At 46.3% G+C, this 22,439-nt stretch overlaps 1 protein-coding gene across 9 annotated transcripts in view; it reads right to left on the reverse strand.

The window, feature by feature from the left end:
* Prox1 (prospero homeobox 1) overlaps window positions 1-22,439 on the reverse strand; it is a 55,148-nt gene that overhangs the window by 11,060 nt on the left and 21,649 nt on the right. For all 9 annotated transcript variants that reach the window (XM_085843755.1, XM_085843767.1, XM_085843763.1 and 6 more), the window contains exon 4: window positions 18,791-18,985. In XM_085843755.1, coding sequence (XP_085699881.1) covers window positions 18,791-18,985 — 195 coding nt within the window. The remainder of the gene's footprint in view (window positions 1-18,790; window positions 18,986-22,439) is intronic.

A 22,439-nucleotide genomic window follows, 5' to 3' on the forward strand; every position in this document is an offset into this window, starting at 1 on the left:
ATCCGCTGTGGCTGTTCTACTGTGCAGTAAATAAAACAGAAGCCCGGCTTCTCAGACCGCTCTACATGAATATTTCAGACAGCTTTTTACAACTCTGGGACTCACCAAATCAAATAAATAAATAACTCCCCCACCCCCAGCATCCCCAGACCCTCCCCATTGACTGAAACAAAACCCCTTGAACTAGCCACAGATGCCTCTGAGTCACAGGGACTGGAGCTGGCAAACAATTGCAAGTTGAAAGAAAGGTGGTCTCAACTTCGGGGGCACCACTGAACTCATATTTAAGAGGAGAGTGAAACACATCTGAGACACAGGGCTGGCTTGGCATCTCGGAAAATCTGCAAAGCCTTTTGGGGGGGGGTTGGAGCTTTATATAATTATATATTTTTATATATTTTACACACACATGTAAGTATGTTTCCATATATATAGCCATATATAAAATGTTACAGTTACTCTTAATTAATCTTTGGGCCCTTTCCATAATGTGTAACCTGCACAGAGATGTGCTGAGAAAAACCAGAGTCTAAAATGTTCTTCAAAACTAAGCACACACCGTGAACCCTCTATATGTCTGAACACGACAGTTCACCAAGCAGAGACACCAAAGCATTTCCCAGACAACTTCTGAATGTCTTTGGAAGAGTTCAGAAGAAGAAGGGATTCTATCTCCCCAACACGGGCATGCCTGGGACACAAAGGTCCCATGAAAGAGACCAACACTGAAGTTCTTTCCGAGCCTTTCACCCTGGTGGGCACATGACTCCTCTAAACAAACTCGCCCATCCCTGCTGTTTGTTAAGTAAATATTGATCAAGGAGAGGCCTGTCTCCTGACTGCAGTGGCATAAGCTGGGGACCTGTACTGTTCAAGAGTAGGCTTAGATGGATGAACTCAGATGGGGCTGTACTCTTCACAGAGACTAGCAGCCAGAACAGATACAGAGACTGTATGGTTGCTTCTTGCCTCTTTCTTGGTCACCCTAACTCCAGCCAGGAGCAGAATCGAGAAATCATGGACCTGTGAAATATGGCCACATGATGCCACCCATGCATGTGGTTGTGCTGTGTGGACAGCTCAGACTCCCCTGCCTTTCAGAAGACTAGGAGGTTCAGGATGTTATTGGTGAATTGTGGGATTCTCTTCCAGTCCCTTCTCTGTTCAGGGAATGTGCGTGGGAAGTCAAGCCCAAGTAAAAGAGTAGACAGAAACTTCAGAGCACAGCTCTGCCTCCTGTGAAGCATCTTCCCATGGTTAATGAGCATACGCAGAGCCTTGTTTTGAGTCTGCTTGGGTGACATTATTGGCTGGGTCAACACATGGGAGAAAGATGCTTTGTATTTTATTTTGCTTATTTCATAACTGGGACTCAAAGTCTCACCTTCTGTAATGTCAGGGGCTGAATGGAAGTGTGTTCTTTCTTGGGAAGAGACAGTTTTGAGTCATCTTTACAGACTGAGTATGTATTAGCCCTGAGCAATGTTTTCTAAGAGTAAGGCGTCCTGTTTTGTGTGTGTGTGCGTGCATGTGTGTGTGAGTTTGTGTGTGTGTATGTGTGAGACAGAGGGAGGGTTGTGTGCATGTGTGTGTGAGTGTGTGTGTTGTGATAGAGAGAGAGAACGAGAGAGAGAGAGAGAGAGAGAGAGAGAGAGAGAGAGAGAGAGAGAGAGAGAGAGAGAGAGAGAAAAGGCCAACTGGCATGTAAATTTGATTAGGATGTCCTGGATGCTCTCTCTACCTGTGTGCAGGAGGGGGAAGCCTCCAGAGTCACAGCAGACTAAAGGGAGGTTTTTCACAACAACTAAAATTAGGCCTAAATCCTCCTTCTCTCCCTCTGATGCTGGAGGGGGCATTCAACTTTCAGGCCCCTTGGAGGATTCAATTACTTTAATACTTGAGTAATGCAAGGCCCCAAGAGTGAACCTATTTCCTAGCTACACATTTAGCTACTTAACCATCTGAAGAATAAATACTCTTAGGAAATGTTTAAAAAAAATCCAAAAAAAAAAAAAAAAAAAAAAAACACATGCACACATGGGGTGGGAGGGGGCTGTGTTTCCTTGGTTTAAGCAAAAGAACACATAGCATATTCGTCTGTACCTTGTCTCCCCCCCACCCCCCTTTTATTTTAAAACAAAGCTACAAAAGAACAATGTTCTGCTGAGCAAAATTCAGTAGCATTCTGTAAACATTAATTTAAGAAAATCAATAGACTCAGTGAGCTAAAGCCATATTACAAGATAAACTGGCCAGAGTGCCACTTTGTCAAATAGATTTTCCTTTTCCTAGGCTGGAGAAAGACAGTTTCAAAATGGGGCAAACGTGTTGCAACCAAGGTTTGAAAAGTATGTGGCCTTCAAACAGTCTGTCTGTTCCTACTACAAAGCTGGACAAACAGACTTTCAAAATGATAAGACTGGTTTAGAATAGATTTGGTGTTCGAATTTTACACAGAGTAGATTTTCTCAGGTGAGGAGATGTTAAAAGAAGGGGGTTTTGTGTGTGTGTGTGTGCATGTGTATGTGTGTTTGGAATGTGATAGGGAGGTAGGGAGGGAGAGAGGGGGGAAGGGGGTTGTGTGTGTATCTGTGTGTGAGTGTGTGCATGTGTTTGTGTGTGAGTGAGTGTGTGTGCGCGCCTGTGTGTGTGTGTGTGTGTTTGGGATGTGAGAGGGAGGGAGGGAGGGAGGAAGGGAGGGAGGGAGAGAGAGAGAGAGAGAGAGAGAGAGAGAGAGAGAGAGAGAAGGGGGTTGTGTGTGTATGTGTGTGTGAGTGTGTGCGTGTGTTTGTCTGTGTGTGAGTGAGTGTGTGTGTGTGTGTGTGTGTGTGAGACAGAGACAGAGACAGAGACAGAGAATGGGGGCAGAGGGCTTTGGGAAGAGTTTCAGTTGATGTTTGACTTTTAAAAAGGAAAGGAAGAAAGAAATCTTTATTCATGCTGACCCCATGGGCAATAGGCCTTCTTGCCAAAATCCCAAAGCCAGACTCTCCAGTGAGTTGGGGATCAGAGGTTCAGCTGGTGGTAGCTGCTCCCAGCCTGCACTGATCAGGCAATGTCATGTTAATGTGGGAGGCCTGTGGGGGTTGAGGGAACAGACCCCTGGCCCCAGGAAGGAACTGGAGGGATGGTTTACCCCAGAGCCTCAAGGCTGCTCTCTGCTAGATGCAAAGAGCTGCAGGGTGGTTAGAAAAGCTGGCTGAAGGGAAGCAAGTCCCTTTGTGTGTTCCTGCTGCTGCACTGGTCGGCCAGGCTTGTGGCATCTTACTCCCAGACAAGACCTGTGGCCTGCTCCAACAGAGTATCTGCCTCTGCTAATGCCAAAGCCTGTAGAGTCTACTAGAGAGGCCACTGTAGAAAGGAGCAGTTGCAGGGAGCGGGCCGAGGAGGAAGGCAAGGATCCACCTTGCATGGGTGGTAAAACCTTATGGAGAATGATCAGAAGAACTGGACCTTGCTGGGGGCAGGGGCAGGGGCAGGGGCAGGGGCAGGGGCAGGGGCAGGGGCAGGGGCAGGGGCAGGGGCAGGGGCAGGGGCAGGGGCAGGGGCAGGGGCAGGGGCAGGGGCGACTGAATACACCCCATCTGCATAGCTCTACACAAAAGAGTGGACAACAAACCGAGAAACACCTGGCCATTTTCTGTATTTCCTTATCTGAATTGAAGTCTCTGCCTTCTAAAAAACAGATATTTAGAAAATTCAGAGCCCCACTATAAAATGTTGGCACCTTTAAGCTGTTGGTTATATACACACCACAGAAACAGGGTCCTGGAGGATAGCATCTTCAGTAACCATGACTTTCAGGTAGTAGAAAAAAATGGCTTAGCATCTCTTCTCCCTGTTAAGAACTTGTGCATACCTTTTAAACTATGCACACATCCCACTGTCAGCTCTATGTACAGATAGGAAAATAAATTCATCTTTTCCAGACTTGGAGAGAAACTGGTGCTGGTGATCAGAGAGCAGAATGAAATGTCTTTAGAGATTGTCGCACTGATTTTATGGGGTTGGAATTCAGGCTGAGAATAGACTGGAAGTAGAGGCTTTCTTTGCACCCAAGCGGAAGTCTTGAAGTGACACCTTTGGAAACCTTAGTGGTGATTTTCTGGGAGTGGGTGGGGGGTGGGAGGTGTAAATTTCCCTTCCTTTCTTCTCATGTCTCTAAAGAGTGAGTCCCAGTTAAAACTGACAAACAGCAAGTAAAACACCAGAGACTAAAATCAAGCATCCCCTTCCATGCCCCAGAGATGTGGCACAGAATTCTGAAAGCTTAGAAGTTGCTAAAAACACTCTGGTACTGGGACTGCCCATCTGTTATCTTGTGGTGGTAAAGGCTAGACCAAGATAACTCTACCAAAAGGTCATCCAATTCTGCAGCTTCAGAAACTGGAAGGAGCTCAGCTAATTCATGCTTTCAAAACAGAGACTGTCCCCCAGCAGAGGTCGGCAACCTTGACAAAGGGTGGCTGTCTGTCAGATACGTAATCTCCCATCTTATAACTGTTTAAGAATACAAAAGCCTTTCTTAGCACAGGGGCTGTCCAAAAGAGACTAAGAGTCGGAGCTGGCGTGCAGGTCATAGTTAGATAACGCCTGTTCTTAGCCAGACTTGAGGTCTACCAGATTTTCTAGACACCAAATGTTCTTTCATTGTGTACTAATTCTGTGGGCACACCAGTTGTTCTTGCAGGGAGCTGGGATTGTCTCTCTGGCCTTCACCCTGAAACGCCTCATCATTCCTCAGACGTGTGTGCCCCCAGCGTCAAAACAGGCTAAGAGTTCTTGAGCTTAGCATTCACAGCAATCAGCAGCTGAGGTGGTTAAAACAAACAGAGCCAAGCTTGGTGCCATTCCTGGATAGAAGATTATCCAAAATCAACATGGCCGAAATGCTCCGGTACTGTGTGAAGGGAGGCTGGGGCACAAGATAATCCTCAGTGACTCCAGTGTCGCTGGACAGTGCACCATGTGATTGCTTTCGGTAGCAGCTTTCCCTTCATAATTAAACTCTGCTTAGGCCAATATTAAACCCTGTCTGCATGGCCTGTGTTCCTGAGGATGGAACAATGGAAGCAAAGTTTCTAGGAAGATTCTGGTCAGAGTTGGGGTTCAGCGGGACAATGAGGACAGACTTGTTTATGGTAAATATCAAAGAATGCCCATTGACTTGATGTGAACGGGCAGAGACCACCTATTATTGGGTCTGGTAGCAATGGCTGGAAGACAGCCCAGATAACCTGGGGGAGGTCAGATCTTCAACCTTCATCCTATCACTTGAGTATGACTACCAAATCCTTGTTCTGCAGAGGTTTTGTTTGTTTGTTTGTTTGTTGTTTTTGTTTTTGTTGTGGTTGGTTGGTTGGGTTGTTGTTGTTGTTGTTGTTACATATCTGGGGAAATTCCATTGGTCTCTGCTTCACAACTACCCTCTGCAGAACTGAAGGTAAGCTTGTAGAACTGACCTTCCACAGAGCCAACCAAATTCAGATGAAAGCCAACTGAGAAAAAAATGCATCTACCCTGAATCCGTACAGTTATTTTCCTCAATATTATCATTACTGAAGAGTGCAGTTTATGAGCGACTGCCACAGCCTTGAGTTTGTGATGGGAATCCTGCGTCATGCAGAGATGATTTAGTACAGGAGGAAGGTGTGTTCAGGGTACACACAAATACTGTCTCATTGTATATCAGGGACTTGAACATCTGTGCAAGAGCTGAGCCCTGCAGACAGCCAGCCCCATGCAGAGTCGGAGGGGCCACCTGAGCTTCAAAAGCCACGTATGAGATTCTGACGACATAGAAACATCTCAAGAAACACCAGAGACTTTTGAGAAGCAGGGAAGAATTTCTCAGATAGGCCAGGGCACATTTGATGGCTGGGAGACCTACTAGCAACACCTAAGGGGACCATGCTGGGTGCCTTGCCACAAGGCACATTTATAAGATGGTCCTTGTTATTAATGGAATGTGGTGGCCCTAAAACCAAAGCCCTTTATCCCCCTTCACTTGAGCATCTGGTCATTTCTTAGCTTCCACCTTTTCTCAGAGCATATATCACCTTGTACTGTTTTCTGCAGCAGTAGATTTGAAGATAAAATGGTAGGGAAATGCTTAGGGAAGCAGAAATTGGGTACACAAACCCTAAGAAATTCGAGCCATACAAATCCATGAGGACTTGTTGCTTGCCCACAACAGACCCTCACATATGGAACTAATCCCACTGGTGGTCTTGATGACTAATCGTCTTTCAAGGAAAAGACAGAGATGCTCTTGGAAGAAAGTACCCATCATGCCTTGTGGTAGAGGCAGAACATCTCCAATAGTGCTAAATCTTCCTTGAAGGACTGGAGGTATAGAAGAGTGTGTTCAGGTGAATGATGCCTGCTTGTGTCCAGGTGTTGAGGTCTACGGCTTTTCCTAGTCCACACAGATCCAGACTACATGCTCTAGACCTGCGTGAAGCCTACGCTGGCATCTCATTGGATGGGTAGCCAAGTGAACAAAGTGAGCAGGGTGGGTGCAACAACTCAGGCTGCCATCAATGGTTTATCAATTTGAAGAATTAGTCTCTATCAATCATCCCAATAAGGGAATTTCCTCATCTCCAAGGGTGCTGCTGGGATTTGGATCCGAGAAGGCGTCCCTGGGAGGAAAGGAAAATGAGCACCCTGGGGATGCTTTCTGAGATAATTAGGCTGTGCAGAGTCACGAGTGTAGAAGTAGCCCCATGTGAACATCATCTGCATTCACGGGTGTCGGCACTCAGAGCTCACAGCTCTGCAGCATCACGAAAGCTCTGGGGGCCTTTTGTGAGAGAGTGCAGGATGTCCTCTACTCTGGAGTCATGGCCTTACAGTGTCAGAACGAAGCTGAGTCTACTCATATCCCTTTCCAGGTGAGCAAAGCAGAGACCAGGGATCGGCAGGTATGGCAGAGCCTGACCCTGCAGGCCAGACCCCCTTCCTGCAGCCCCCTGCATTGGAACAGAAGTCAGCAGAGTCCCCAGACAAGTCCTGATGGCATTACCCTCATAGCCACACGACTAGGAGAAGACAGAAAGAAACACTTCCTCTTTTGGAAACTAGTTTCACATTGATCAATCAACCCAATTTTGATGGGAATTGTTTGCTGGCTGTTTAGGGACAGAAGGAAGTGATGCAATAGTTGGACTCCTGATGGTGTAGCAATGATGAGGTCCCATGTATGTCCTGTGTGTGTGTGTGTGTGTGTGTGTGTGTGTGTGTGTGTAGAGGTCAGGGGTCAATGGTTGGGTGTTGTCTTCTTCAGTTGCTCTCCACCATTTTAGAGAATTGTTTGGCAGCTTCGTGCATTTACATAATGAATTTTATTTATTCCCTTCTCATCCCCTCCAAATCCCACTGGCACTTTTTGTTTTTGAGACGGGGGGGTTTTTAGCTGAGCTGGAAGCCCCATTCAACTAGCCTGGAGGGGAGGGGCTCTGCTTGCCTCTGCTTCCCCAGGTCTGGAGCAGATCACTGAGCTCAGTCCTCCCTACTGCTCACTGCCTCCACTCTGCTCCTCCCTGGAGCACTTGACTCCACAGACCAATGAAAGAAGGGGCCTCTAACAGGGTTCACCTTGTGCTAACAACCCTGTGTGGGTGACAACTCTGAGTGTCTACCCTTGTATCTCCATTCACAGATCAGAAACCTGAGCACAGAGAGGGTGAGACGCTTGCCACTGCTTCTCAGCCAGCCAGCAACAGAGCAGACTGGCTCCAGCATGGATGTACTGAAGTTCTACTCTAACGCTGGCCCAGGGCCACCCACGGTGGTGGGCATGCCCCCAAAGCACTTTCCTAAGACTTCAAGGTGATACCTGTGTATACAATAATGGCTTTTTGTAAACAAACACAGAGAAGGCCATGCTTTCTCATCACCCTTGTTACTGTTATGGATCCATGTCCCAGACTAAGGTTATTTCCCATAAAGTCAAATGCTACAGTGTTTCACCTATGAACACTCTGAGGACAGTGGTGTGGACCTACCCATTCTTCCTACAGTTGGATATGTCCTCTGCACAAAACCCCACTTAGCAGAACTTGCTAAGAATCTCATAGTCCTTTTGTAAGGCCTAATCAGTGATCCACAGGATCCTATAAGCTCCTGAGGGGCTGGGGATGAGCTCAGGAATAGAGTACACAGCCTCTTAAGTGCCAGGCTGGGTTTGGGTCCCAACAGCAGAAGATAAATAAAAACATGTCCTGAGGTATGACAGCAACTTCTGGGGACACGTTTGTAAAATCGTCAACAGAGTGTCTTTGTGTATGTGCAAGGGATAGTCCTCAAAGTGTACCATGGCCACACACACCCAGAATTCTGCCCTGTCCCCGAATTCATCTCTGGGAAGAACACTGCCAGGCAGAAACATTTTCCGAAGGGCAGCTAAAATGATTGGGGTAGCCCACTGGCTACATGTGATTAGGCCTTTAAAAAACAAATGTTGCTCCTTAGTCTGCAGAGATGAAGACTAAGAGGAAACAATGCTAACGTCTGTGAAATCAGATAGGAAACAGAGAAAGTGGCTATGACCCTGTCCTCAAATCCCAGCAATCGGTCCCTCTACAGCTTCAAGGGGGTCATTTTCAAAGACATCAAAATAGCAGACTATTTTCACAGCAGGTAATAAATTTAGAGAATTATTATTTTGAGGAGGAGTGGTATAGGCCGAGAATGAGGTTAAGTTTTTAAAAGGTTTTAACAAGCCCTTGGGTGAAACCAAAATGACCCAATCCTGGGAGGTTTATATTTGAGAAGCAGTCAGTCAATGATGGATACAAGCTGCTCCCTGCCCACTGCTGACACAGGGCTGGGTGGTTCAGGGATTCCCCCACTCTCCTCTCTCTGCACCTTGTCATCTGAATTGTTCATGAATATTCACAACGGGGGTCGTGCTTATTCTTGTGCCCAATTTTAGAACGTATTGGGATGTCTCAGGAAAGCAGCCCAACACAACAACTCATTCTTTAGATGACTTTTTCCTTAGTCTTTATGAAGGTCTTTGTTCTAAGATTCTGAGTTAGGATTCCGAGTCACAGTTCGACCGTGAGCAGCACAAATGTATAAGCCGACTCCTTTAACTACACTTTCAAGTGAAAATCCGTCTGTTCTGCTATTGCCCACGTAGAGACACTGATAACACACTGTACTGTTCAGGGGCTAAAAAATGGTTAAATCTCTATGGGGAAGCTGCTTGTCACACAAGAACACAGATCAATTAATTCAAATTTAAGGGGAAATTAAACATACCAATTATGTAGTCATCACAGCCCAAGATATTAAGCTCTGAAATGGACTGTGGTTCCTGGAGGAGGAGCGAGCACACCTTTGTAGACTTTGTGGCTCTGCGAAGCAGAGAGGGGCTAACTTTTGAGAGGGGGGAAGGAGGTCAGCTTCTTTCCAAAATAGCCAAGTGTTAATCACTTTAAATAACAGGTGATCATTGGGGGCTGGGGCTGGTTGCTGAAGGACCAGGCCAAGGATTCTGGTAAGGGGCTGGTGGTGAAGAGTCCAAGTCCGTTTAGAGAAAGGGACCCTTTAACAACATAGCCAGTTTCCAGAGAACCGGTAGCACTCAACAGTATGCAGTTGGGGTTGGGGCTGGGGTTCGGGAAGCAAGGGAAAGGCTGTGAAGGACTAAGAGGGGAAAGACTTCCCAGGAATAAGACATATCTTACCAACCCAAATCCTAACCTTGCCCACCACCACAGACCAGAGGGATCCCTTCCCATCTTTTCAAATTACAGGTTTGAAAACCCTTAGTTCTGGCTGTGGGGAGCCAGGGGTGCAGAGTCACTTTGCTTCCTTCTCCTGTAGACTTTGGAGTGGGCCCAGGCAAGAAAACTGGGCCATCTGGAGTTCAGAAGTCGAGGGAAATAGGGAAGACCAGGGAAGATGAGCACTCGTTCGTCAGCCACACAAAAGAATGGAGCAGAAAGAAGCCTGGATCTGGGCGCTCGCGTCTGGCAAGGAGGCCGGCAGCAGGACTAATGAAGCATTTGCGGCATGGGACGGGTGCCAACGCAACAAAGATGCGCTGGGGCTCTGCAGATGTGCCAGGGCCCCCAGAGCAAAATAATGACATAATCACCATCAGTGTCACAGACCAGACTGTACACAAGGTGACAGGGGAGGGAGGCCTGGAAGACACACACAGGGAGGACTTTCCATGGCCATGATGGCTGTGACCCAGAGGACTGAGACACAGGGGGGCTTCACGTCCCTGTCTCAAGTTCCCAGGTGGGTGGATGTCCATCTTTGCCTGGGTTCTCACCCGATCGATCCCAGCTACCACTAACCAGGCAAGGGGACTCTGAACCACGTCAGGAAGATGTGATATAAATGGCAGAGTCTGAATATACACAGGCAGAGGGAGATGGGGCACCAGAGAGTAGGAGACTGAATCTCTAGTGTCTACATCTTCTATCGTGTGTGACTCTAGTTACAACCTAGGGCATAAGGGAAACAAAATCATGCAAGAAATATTATTGGAGAACTTGCGAGGGGCCAGGACACAAATTATCATCAGCAACAAAGGACTAACCTCAAACTGAGAGTAAAAGCAATGGCCAAGCATGGAATGGAAGGCAGGCAGGCCCTGTTTTAAACAAGATCTTCCAGCAGGTCCTGTCACCTGCCCTGGTGGCTCCTCGCTCCCAGTAAGGTGGGTGTGTTAGTACAGCTGTCTGGCTTTTAAGTGACTTTTGTCACTTTGAAAGTGAAAGTCTGAGAGGTTGGAAGAACAATACTTCCGAGCCCGGAAGAAGAACTCCAAGCACAAAGGACTCTGCTAACCAGTGCCCCTTTTCATGGCTTCTCATGAAATATTCATAAGAAGAACTTTAATTTTTTATGACCCCTTTTTGGTTTGACTGTATCTCTTGTGTCAACGCCCACATTCAGGTTCCCCTTAAATACTAAAAGGTCTGTTCTGAAAGTGTTTGCAAAGAGCCACAGGGACAGAGTCGACTACGGTCGTCCTGCAGGCCTGTCCACCCTAACAGAATCACCGTCAGGGAACACAGATTTCTTTTCAATATGGCTCCCGTCAGCCTTGAAGCTGCCACACTCCGCAGTGCAGTTATTTTAAAACTTGCTAATTTGCTAGTTCAACTCTTCGGAAGAACGGTTATATTTGTTTTTCTTGGCTTCACCCTAGTTAATAGAAAAGACAGCTAATGATCAACCGGAGAGAGTCCTTCTTTCTTCGAGATAGCTGCCTCCACCTTCCATCATTACTTTGTATTTCAGCCAGGAGTGGGAGGGGGACGGCGAACAGATTGTATTTGTTTTATGTCATGTTACCAAACAGCCCGGGAGATTGGCTTAAGGCAATCTTGGAGGGTGAGACAGCAGGAGCGTTAAAACTAGAATAATCTACTTTCAAGAGTTAAACTCAGATGCTGCACCCAGTAAGGCTGTTTGGGAAAATATTATTGCCAATTCATATGGATGGACTGAAGAGAAATGAGCAAGTGAGAGAAGATATTCTGCCTGTGACTGACAAGGAAGAAAGTTGTTAAAGCTAAATACCACCTGGGAGGGGACAATGAGGAAATTGGGTTTTAAGTTGTCATCCAGGTGAAAGGGGAGGGGCAAGTCTCAGCAAGCCCTGGGTTTGTTGTGTGCATCTGTTTAATCCAGGCCACATACTCAAGCTGGTTTTCAATGTGTCGTTAGAACTTCTCCAGACATTCAATACAGGACGGACTGGACACAATAGTCACATCACACCAAAAGCTCCAGCCACCACCAGCGGCTCTCGGAAGGGAACTTGCGCTCTCACTCCTATTGATAACCCTTTGTGGGATGAAGAAAGAGGCGAGGCCAGAAGAGCCGCACATCAGACAATAGCCACCCCGCCACACTGTCCTCAGACTTCGTCATCTTCCAAGGACAATTAATTATGAAGGCCTTAGGGGAAGGCCAGAGCAAGAGAAAGCCCACCACTGACCCAGCACCCCAACTGCCAACCTCTGTGCCTGCTAAATGCTTTGCCTATTGGGGTGCAGCCGATAGGGAGCTAACAGATCATGGGGAGGGGTGAGCGGGAGAAAAGCAAAAGAATTTTTTGTGTGTGTGTCCGCCCTTGTATAATTCTATTCTCACTGTGAACTCATCCATACACAAAACACAAGGACAATTTTTTTTTAAAGAGAGAAAAAGCCACAGGGTAGGTTACAGTCAGAAATGGCTCTCGGTGGTGTGCTAAAAAGGATGGTCTTTTCACCAAATCATTTCACAGAGGCAAAACAGACAAACACAAAGAGTTGAGAGTTTTTCTCCTACATTAAATGGAGTAACTGATAAGGTCAGACACATGATACCTAAAGACACGGATCCACGAACTCTTGAAGTCAAAGGGCCTCTGTGCGCCGAGGCACAATCTTTCAAAGGAAATAGATCACAGAACTCCACTGAACCCCCTTTAAACTTTATGAAGCAGGAGGGGAAAAAGCTCTAAGTAGGGAAGCTAGACAGAAGAGCCTTGAACTATTTTCTGAAGGAAAGATGAGACCCTCCCTGGGCTGCCACAAAACATCTTTTTTTTTTTCTAAGGGCTCCTCTGAACTTTGATATGTGCCAAGACACTGCTATTGAAAGCTGTATAATTACGTGCTATAGCCACTGTAGAAAATGCTTTGTTCACCCCAACAAAGGACAATGAGCAGAGTGGAGCGGCAGTGCGCGCTATCTTTTTCTTTAAGAATGTTGAGAAAGGTCACGGGATGCTATCACTAATAAAGCTGTTGAGTAAGGGGGTTTTAAAGTTGTTCTCACTGTGCTTGAATGCAGCACAGTGACAAAAAAGAGACACGGGGAGCTAGAAAATGCAATATTGCCAAACAGATCATAAATCAGTGGGCCCCTTGCTTCATTATACTGATAAACACTTTGAATCTCAGAACCAGCGTTGGAGCGGGGCCTTGCCCTGGGTGAGGGTGTGCCCTTCAGCCCACTTTCAGCCCGCTGCCCACCCTGTCTGCCCTCTCCTCTCCCCTTCAATTTCGAGTGATCACTCTGTGAGACGAGCATCCCAGTCAGCCATGTGTGTACGTGTATTTAGGCATCATTTGTTCAGTCTCTTAAAAGATCCATTTGGCTTGTCACCAGTGAGACTGGCACGGGAAGGGGTGGAAAGTCTTTCTCCTCCTCCTTGCCACCCACTAAGAGTGTGCTGTATAGAGCTTGTTTAAATGGTTTGGTGGCTTTGAGGCCAAAAGATAGCAACAGCAGTAAAGGGTTTTCAGTCATGTGCCAGTTAGCCAAGCTATCCCTCATCTTGGATCTATTTGCAGCAGCGCGGGGTGCTTCCAAAATCCACCTGTCTTCCTGCTTCTTTATAGAGAGGCTTCCAAACTTAATCTGCAAGAGCTGGTTGGAAGAGGAGCAGGTTGGGCAATAACTTCAGTATGGGCTGTGTGGAGGGTGGGGTTGGGGGGTAAGGGGTGCCTTTGAGGGAGGCACACCTTCATTTTCAATGCCCAAGTAGAAAACTGAGAAACTACAGGAAGAATTCCATAGAAGTACCTCTCTTGCCTGTCACGTGACATCAGAGAAATGTTACACCCACAGGCTCTGTGATGGGTAGACCCAGTGACATGCTACGCCTGTTGCTACCGTAGGAAGTGCCATTTACCAGCCCACGAATGAGTGAATCAAGTTCCTGGTTCTATTTATTTTTAAGCCTTCCAGCCTCCAACCTGGGCCCTTAGCAAGGGGCAAGAGAGATTAGTCAGTCTGATTGGGAACTTGGACTCTGCCTACAGGTTGGCTGACTAAGCAACAAGGTGCCGGGGGTGGGGGGTGGGGGGGTGGGGCTGGCTTTCCACAATGGAACCACCTCATGGTGCACACTGAGACAGTTATCACATTCTCTTCTTAACATATACTCATCTCACCCAAGTCCCCAGCCTCTACCTCATCTTGCCCTCTGAGTTACATTCAAGAGGTGGCCAACCGAGGTAGCGGAGCCACACCACGGCTCTCTGGACTTCAGAAATAGTGAGATTAGCCTCCAAGTTACACGGGTTGGCTAGTGGCCGAGCTTGAACTCTTCACACGCTGGTAAACTAGCTTTGGAAACTGACAGGAACCGTTAGCTTCCTTCTCCCACAGTTGAGATGGAAGTGAAAAAGCCATAAGACCTGACTACACTGGCCCCTAAAGTCAGAAGTATGGGTGTGATTTAAAGGCTAGAAAGCAATGGCAAACCACCTTTCCCTGCCCGGAAAAAAAATTCTTTTGGAAGTTCTTCACAGCGAGGCGAGAAGGAAGCATGAAAACACACAGAGTCACACCTGGAAAGATGGATTTCCTGTTGCCAACCTCATTAGTGAGAGAGGTGCTGCTGGAATTGCACGCCTTCCTCTCTGCACACCTTGGTGAACACGTCCAGAAACGGCAGGTCCCACCCCAGGCAGTGGAGCCGACTCCCCTCCCTGTAGTACAAACTAAAAGTGATTCTTTCCCCCACCTTTGGTGTCTTCTTCCACATCCCCTGGACCATCTCAAACTCTCAACACCCTAAGTCTGGACGCTAAGCCAAGCGCCCGGGCAATTGTGAAAGATGATACAAAAGGCAGGGTAAGCCTTCCTGTCACTAAGAAGGTCCTGACTCAGAAAGGCCAGGAAGTGCAGGGCCAGAAGAGCAGAACTCTGCAAGCCACTCCCTCCCACCCAGTGACAACCTCCTTCATCTGTAGGGTAGGCACCAGCAGTCTCTCTGGTCTGCACAACCATCAGGGTCAGGGACTGGGGGAGGGGTGCCAGGCAATGGGAGAGGTACCACAGCCGTGCTGTGCTGTTAGGAACAGGTTAGAGGGTAGGAAAGAGAAAGGAAGGAAGAAAATGTCCTAGTACAGACAGGGGGAAGTCAGAGCGTCCCCTGCTCCCATCTGCCTGTCTGTCGTGTGGGTCCCACCCACTTGGAATAATTTAAAAACCAGTCAAGCTTGGTTCTCATTGATCTGTCTGTACCTTGTCACTGCTATTGCTCCCAGTAAGGAAGTTACCACAATGCATCTCGCAAGGGAACATCAGTAAGCAGTCAACAGGTATTGGCTATTTTATCATCGGTATCGGTATATAAAACTGGCTAGAAGTATTTGTGTGGGACACGTGCATGTATGCATGTAGTCGTGAGAGATTGGTATCTGATGTCTTGCTCTATCACTTCCCGTCTTATTTTTAAGACAAGGTCTCTCATTGAACCTGGGATTCACGGCCACTGGGTTCCCGAGATCTGTCTGTGTCCCTTTCCTCCCAGCTTCTACATGGGTGCTGTAGACTGGAATTCAGGCTCTTATGTCCATCTGGTAAGCATTTCACCAACTGAGCCATCTCCATCTTCCCAGACTTAGAAGAAAATTTAAAATGCAATCCCTGAGATGCTGCATGGTTTGAGCAGCTAACAGAGGGATAGCCTACTCCTCTGGACTGATTGGATCTTTGAGCATCATGTAGATTTGCATCCATCTCTCTGCTACACTCACCTCTGTTTAAAATTTTCGAACGAGCCAAGACTCTATTTTTCCATCCTCTCTACTAGCTTGTACTGAAATACTGGGTTATTTAGTTGATGTTATGAAGAGAAATTTCCATGCAAGTGTGAAGCTCTGTGCTCTATCAGCCCAGGCATTCGGCAAGAGGTGCCGGGGCTACTTTTGGCTTGCAGCCACAGCCCACACTGGCAAAGCTACAAAGATAAGTACGGTGGCTTTTTAAGCATCTCACTTAAGCACTGACCTCCATGCTCAAAGACACAGAAAGGAGGGATCCCTTATCTGAGGGTTTGTAAGTCAATGTGCCAAACTGAGAAGCTGCGTTAAAAACTATTTAGTGGTGTGTGAGTTTATGTGTGCACGTGTGTAAGTATGTATGTGTGTGTGAGTGTATGAGTGTGTGCTTGTTTGAATGCCTGTTTGTGCATGTGTGTGTGCATGAGTGTATGTGCAAGTGTGTGTATGTGTGAGTGCAAGTGTGAGTACCTGTGTGTGACTGTGTATGTGTGTAAGTGTGTGTGAGTGCCTGTGTGTATGAGTGTATGAGTATGTGTATATGAGTGTGTATGTATATGTATATGTGACTGTGTATGTGTGTGAGTGTATGTTAGTTCCTGTGTGTGAGTATATGTGTTTATGAGTGTGTGAGTGTGTGTACGTATGTGTGACTGTGTATGCGAGTGAATGTGTGTGAGTATATGTGTATATGAGTATGTGAGTGTGTATGTGTGTGCATACTTACACACACATTCATGACTTTCTGTGGATAGGAGTCAGGGCAGAGTACGTGTTACTGAGTCTTGCTTCTCACATTTCTGGAAAGAGCTTATGTTTTGTTTCTTGTTTGTTTGTTTGGTTTGATTTTAGTTTTTGGTTTTGTTTATAAGTCAAGGGGGAATTAGCCTCAGAATAGCTGAATAACTTGCCCAAAGTCACATGAGAAGTGACAGGATTCCTGCCTAGGCCCCATTCTCCTTGCAGTAGAGCACTCTTAAAATAGACTGTGCAGATAAAGGAGAGGTGGCCTGGCTGGAAGTGGATATGATTCACAGAGAAAGAGCTATCAGATGGTAATCATATGAAGGAGGCTTTGGATGATGCTAAATGGAGCAGCTTGCTGGGTACCTCTTGATGCCAGTGCTGGGTATAGGGGATTAAATTCCAGCAAGTAGGTGTAAGTGCCCCAGAGATCCCAATGTGCATTTGAAGGACCTGCTCCCTCTGACATGTGATCAGAAACTGACTCATGAACACTGGGAGGTCTTCTTATGAAGGCTGAGGTACCGTCTCAGTGAGTATTTGTTATAATTATAACATGATTAACTCACTAGTGCGCAGTAGTAGCTCCCGGTGCAGAGGCTTGGAATAGAAGGAACGAAAAGCCAGGTTCTTAAAGCCTAGCCACTGTCATGACTCCAGCTTTGGAGGACGATTCTAAGGCTGTCCACACAATCAATCAGTGCTGTGACAACAAAGACTTTGAAAACATCGGCTTTAAGATTGAGGGGGCTAAGATGGCTCTGTGGATAAGAGCACTTGCTGCTAAGCTTGATGACCTGAGTTCCATCTCTGGGATTCACATGATGAAACAGAGAAACGGCTCCCACAAGTTGCTGTCTCTCTCTCTCTCTCTCTCTCTCTCTCTCTCTCTCTCTCTCTCTCTCTCTCTCTCTCTCTCTCTCTCATAGTAAATAAATAAAAAAGATGGTGGATCTTAATTCCCAGAACCCCTATTTTAATGCATCCAGCAGAGCGAAACATCATTTACAACATGTGTGGCAAGAAACACACTGGGCTTGGACAATAACGATACAATTGGTAGCTTGCAAGATAACCATTCAAACTTTCAAGGAATAACTCCGACTACCTCCTTATAAAGTGTGTGCACTTCATTCTTTATATGCCCATAACTGATCTGCATTGACCAAAGCTTCAGGGAGCAAAGCTGAGAAGGAATAAACAAGGGGTAAGAATACGAAGGCATCAGGTATCTACAGACAAAGCTGGATCATAAGCGTTCCTATTTCCCTCGATGTAAGGATATTTCTGGGCATCCCTAGGTACTTATCTATAAGAAGAAAACAAGAATACTATCTATCATGAAACCCCTCAAATTCGTCCCTCAAAGTGGCACACCATCTAGCCAAGAAGAGTCAAGGAATGGATCAACTTTGTCAAGTCACAGATATATGGTCTACCCTTTCGCAGGGGTTCATTCTACAGAACTCTCACCATACCCCACCCCACCTCCAGCTATTGTTGTGCAGGCCAGTAGGACTCAGCAGATGCCTTTGTAAGTACTGGGAGCTTTGCTCTTCTGTTCTCATGCAGTTATCACATGGATGAAAACTTTGCAGAGGCTCCGCATCAGACTATAAAGAAATGCCTGACTCGTAGCTACACACCTCTCATTGTTGTATGGACATGGCCTCCTGGGAATGGCCTGTATTGTTTTGCATGCATCTAGAATATACCCGTATATAAGAAGAATACACAAGCTACACATCCCCCTCAAAAGCAAACGCAAATAATAACAAATAATAACAAAAGAAAGGCTAGTGAGAGATGGCTCATTGACTCAAAGCCCTCACCACCATGCCTGAAGGCTCTAGTTTGATCCCTGGGATCTATAGGATTAGAAGGAGGGAATCAACTCCCACAAGTTGTCCTCTAAACTTGATGTCCACTCTATGGCTCAAGGACATCCCCCCCATTCAAGGCCTCACATTTGTGTGTAAACACTAAACAGGCAAATGGAAATGCAACTAAATTTTTTTTGAGCCAAAAAGCTGTGAATGATCTCTTTTAAAATATGCTTAGTAAATTCTCATGCCAATCACAGAGCTGTTTTGCTAGCCATCTCCAGACTTAAGAAGCAGCTTTGTAGTCACCACCGCATATGATCTGTTCACATTAGCTCAGCCAGCATCCCGGAACATACATGGAATCATCCCATATTTGCCTTTTACGTCAGACTGTTTAGTTCCCTTTCCTGTGTCCATCTGGGCCTTCTGTAGAAGCCGAGATGGAGGAGAGGAATGGAAATGGCCGTGGCAGAGTCAGGATGATTCTGATGGGAAGCTCCTGGTTGCTAATCTACCTGATGAGCTCCTGAGATGTGCTTAAGTAAGAAACCACCACAAAAACAGATTCAGAGTCTTTTCCAGAGAGCATGAGATAGATAAATAAATAAATAAATAAATAAATAAATAAATAAATAAATAAAGGAAAGGGGAGACAACCAAAGAACGAAGACTGGTTCCTACCTCAAAGTCATTTGCTTTGTTGTAGTGCATGTTGAGGGCTCGGTATAGCTCACAATCCCTGGTGATGGACAGCTCTTCTGTGCTGGTGACTCCATCATTGATGGCTTGACGCGCGTACTTCTCCATCTGAATATAGTAAAACTCACGGAAATTGCTGAACCACTTGATGAGCTGGGAGGTAATGCATCTGTTGAACTGTTAAATTTAAATGTTGGGGGAAAAAAACGTGAGCATGCCGCTGCTGTTGTCTGTTGAGTTTTCTTAAGCACTTTAAAAATTTTTTTTCTTTTATTAGGTATTTTCTTCATTTACATTTCCAATGCTATCCCAAAGTTCCACTCCCACTTCACCTGGTACGTATCAAGAGCCACCAAAATGGCGGCCAAAGGAATGAACGTCTCCTGGAGTATGAGAGAGCATTCCAATGACAGAAAAACCATTATCACCGCCTTCTGTGCTTCAGGTAGAGAACCCACATTCTAAATCAGATTTTCCTCAAAAACTATACACAGTGTGTTTCTGTGAAGTCTAGGGATTCATGTGCTCTGCGTTTGTTTTTTAAATATAGATTTCTATCACTGCATGGTAATTCCTTTCAATGAGGGAAACCTGACTTTCAATGGAATGGCAAGATGGGGTTTTGCATGGGTTGGGGTGCTGGGTGATCCTGTGCCCATCTATCTCTCCATAATCCATCCATTTTAGAGTTCACCTACAGGATTTACTTCCAGTGTGGTCAGGGGAGACTCTGGTACCTGTGCCTCTGCTCTCTGCACGCAGCACTGGAAGGCCCGTGGCCCCTTCCCTTGACAGCTGTGCCACTTGGGAGACGTGGCTAAGACACAGTTCACAGATGGCAGAGAGATAGGACCTTTATTACTTTTTTTTAAAATGCCAAGTTGCGATAGCATGATTGGGCTTTGAAAGCCTGTTTACCCAGGCTTCCCAACGACCTTTGAAATGAAGATGTCTTCCTGGGCGCTGGCAAATGGTTCTGTCCTTATTGACTGCTTGCCTCACGGCAAGGACAGGTGTGTCCTAATGTGCCAAGTCAAAACCAATAAATCCATCGCTTCCTATCAGGCAGGCTGACAGACACCCCTGCCTTTTGTCATTGGGACCATTCCTTTCCCTGGGCCCCCCAGAAAAAGGGTGTACATCAAAAATCAACAAGGAACAGTTAGGAAATCCTGGTCCTGAGACTATCCAGGCTGCAGCCACATGACAGCTAAAGTGTGTATGGGGCTGTAATTACTGCGGAGAGTTGTTTCTCTACTAGCAAAGATAATAAGTGAATGAAAATTTATGGTGGAGAATGGAAGTCACAAGGAAACAGACGCAGGAGGCTGGTGTTCCTCCCAAAAGGCCATCTTGCGTCCTAATTGCCGTGGAGTTGCAAGGGCCCTTACAGATAATTGACCAGAAAATGATTAAGTCATCAGCAAACCGCTTCTGCTTGCAAGAGTTCAAACATGTACTTAACCTGTCCAAGAATTATATTTTCACTCTGTGCGTCTGCTCTGTCTCCATTCAGCCTCGCGGGGAACCCGATTAGAAAGACAACTGAAGGACCCCCGTTATCTGATCTTCTGGTGGCCGATTTCAATAGAACTTAAACCCATTACGATTTGCTGAAGTCGGACTCCTTTCCATTTATCTCAGCAGTAAAATACACTGTCCAAATTTCCAGACACTGAGATAAGGCCTACAGGCCCCCGTGACGGCTAACTGTTCCTTTTTAATTCTTTTAGAACAAGAAACAAAACATTACAAAATGATAGCAGGCTGTGCACTGGGGAATGAAAATTGCTTTGACATGGAGATTAGGCCTCTGTATTGTTACAAGACATTGTCTCATATGGACAAGAGTACTGTAGGGGGAAAAATAGAAGGGTATTTTTTTTTTCTAGAATGGCCATGAATGACCTAATGGAGAGAGACAAAAAAGTAAGTGCCCTTGCCATTCTGTACGAGTGCGACATAAAGGGAGATTTAAAGCACATTGTTGGATGCTGGAAATACCAGAGAGAGAGAGAATGGGCAGGAACAACAGACTCCAAACACGAGCTAGGCAAAATGAGCAGTACCCACGGCCTAAGAGTGGGGCTTTCCCCCGCCAGCCACAGAAGGAAAATGAAATGTGCTGGCTTTTTTTTTTTTTTCATCCTCGGCTGAGAGCAAAATGCAAGCGGCCTGTTCTCTAGATCTTCACGTGGAAGGAGAGAAAGTACTCAACTTTAAAAGAGTTAATTCCGAGCCCTCCGCGTCGTGCTTTGTGAGCAAAGGATCAATTGTTCTATAAAGGCAAGCTCTGTGGTGTGTTAATGTGTTACTGCACAAACTAATCGCTTCAATAAAGAGGCTGTGTTTCCAGAGTGTACGAGTCTCTGTGACTTTGATTAATGCTTCCCACGGGACATCTCAGCCTCAATATGGGCTGGAGAAACTTCCTAAATATTCAATGAGCATGGTCAAAAGATGTATAAAACAAATCAACCTGACACCTTAATCCGGCTAGGCAGCAGTTGACTCGGGGGGTGGAGGAGAGGAGATACATCATTTAACATTGCAGGCTTGGAAGCCTGTGAGCGTCTGCTCTTCAAAGCTGAAATGACACGGAATCTGTTGGTCTAGGAGTTATTGGTGTGTATGTTAAAATCATCCGGCAGTGAACAGGAAGGCACAGCGGCCCTTCCATCCTGGCATCTCTCCTGCATTTACACTCTCTTCTTCTCAATGGACCTGAAATCACAATGGGTGGAACTGCTTGCCTCAGTGTCCTCCGGAGGGAATGGAGCTGGGTTCTCTGAAAGAGCACATAACTTCTGACTCTCGCTGGAACAGTTAAACCATGGTGGTCCAGGATTTGTCTCCGGTTTTCCGTCATCCCCACACCAACATCTCTGAGTGCCTGTGACCCCTTTCTAACGCTTCCCCTCCTGAGTAACTGGAGAGCATCTATCTCCTTCTGCAGCAGGAGCCACTTGGGGATGGTTAGCACTGAGCCCAGGCCTGGAGGGAGGCATGCAGTCATGGGCCTCGTGCAGGCTCGGCTCACCTTCAGTTGCTCCCTGAAGGATGGACTCCATCTAACACCTGCTCTCCAGCTATGGCTGTGACAGGCATCTAGGTAACACCCAACTCAAGGAAGTAAATATTCTCTGCATATGCTGTTTCTCTGGGTTGTTTTTTAACTGCAAAACTAGTGTCTAGTTACTATTTGAAGTGGAAATGACTCGACAACTCGAAAAAAGTATATTTTACTGAGGTTAGGACTGATTTTTTTTTTTTAGATGAATGTGCCACAGCCAAGTGTTGTATGACTTTTAAGATAACTGAGTGGCGTTTCTGATGAAATTCTAGGGTCCCTCTCTCCGTTCCCAGGGCACTCCCAACTCTGCAGTGGTTTCTTGGACCTTATGTACAATAAACTGGTCTTTGTGCACGCGTATATACCACATCATTTAGTTCTCTCAGCCTTGGAAAAAATGGATATGATTTATGTGGCTATGTGCGCTATAGAATAAGGTGCACGTGTGTGTGTGCAGGTGGAGAATCAGCATTCAGACTTGGAATCACCCTCTCTTTAGGGAGTCTCAGCCTGCTCTGCTGCCATCCCTGAAAGTTCCAAAGCACCCGACTTAAAATG

Source organism: Mus caroli, unplaced genomic scaffold (assembly GCF_978045245.1).
Source record: "Mus caroli unplaced genomic scaffold, Mus_caroli_1 scaffold_1, whole genome shotgun sequence".
NCBI classification, from domain to species: Eukaryota; Metazoa; Chordata; class Mammalia; order Rodentia; family Muridae; genus Mus; species Mus caroli.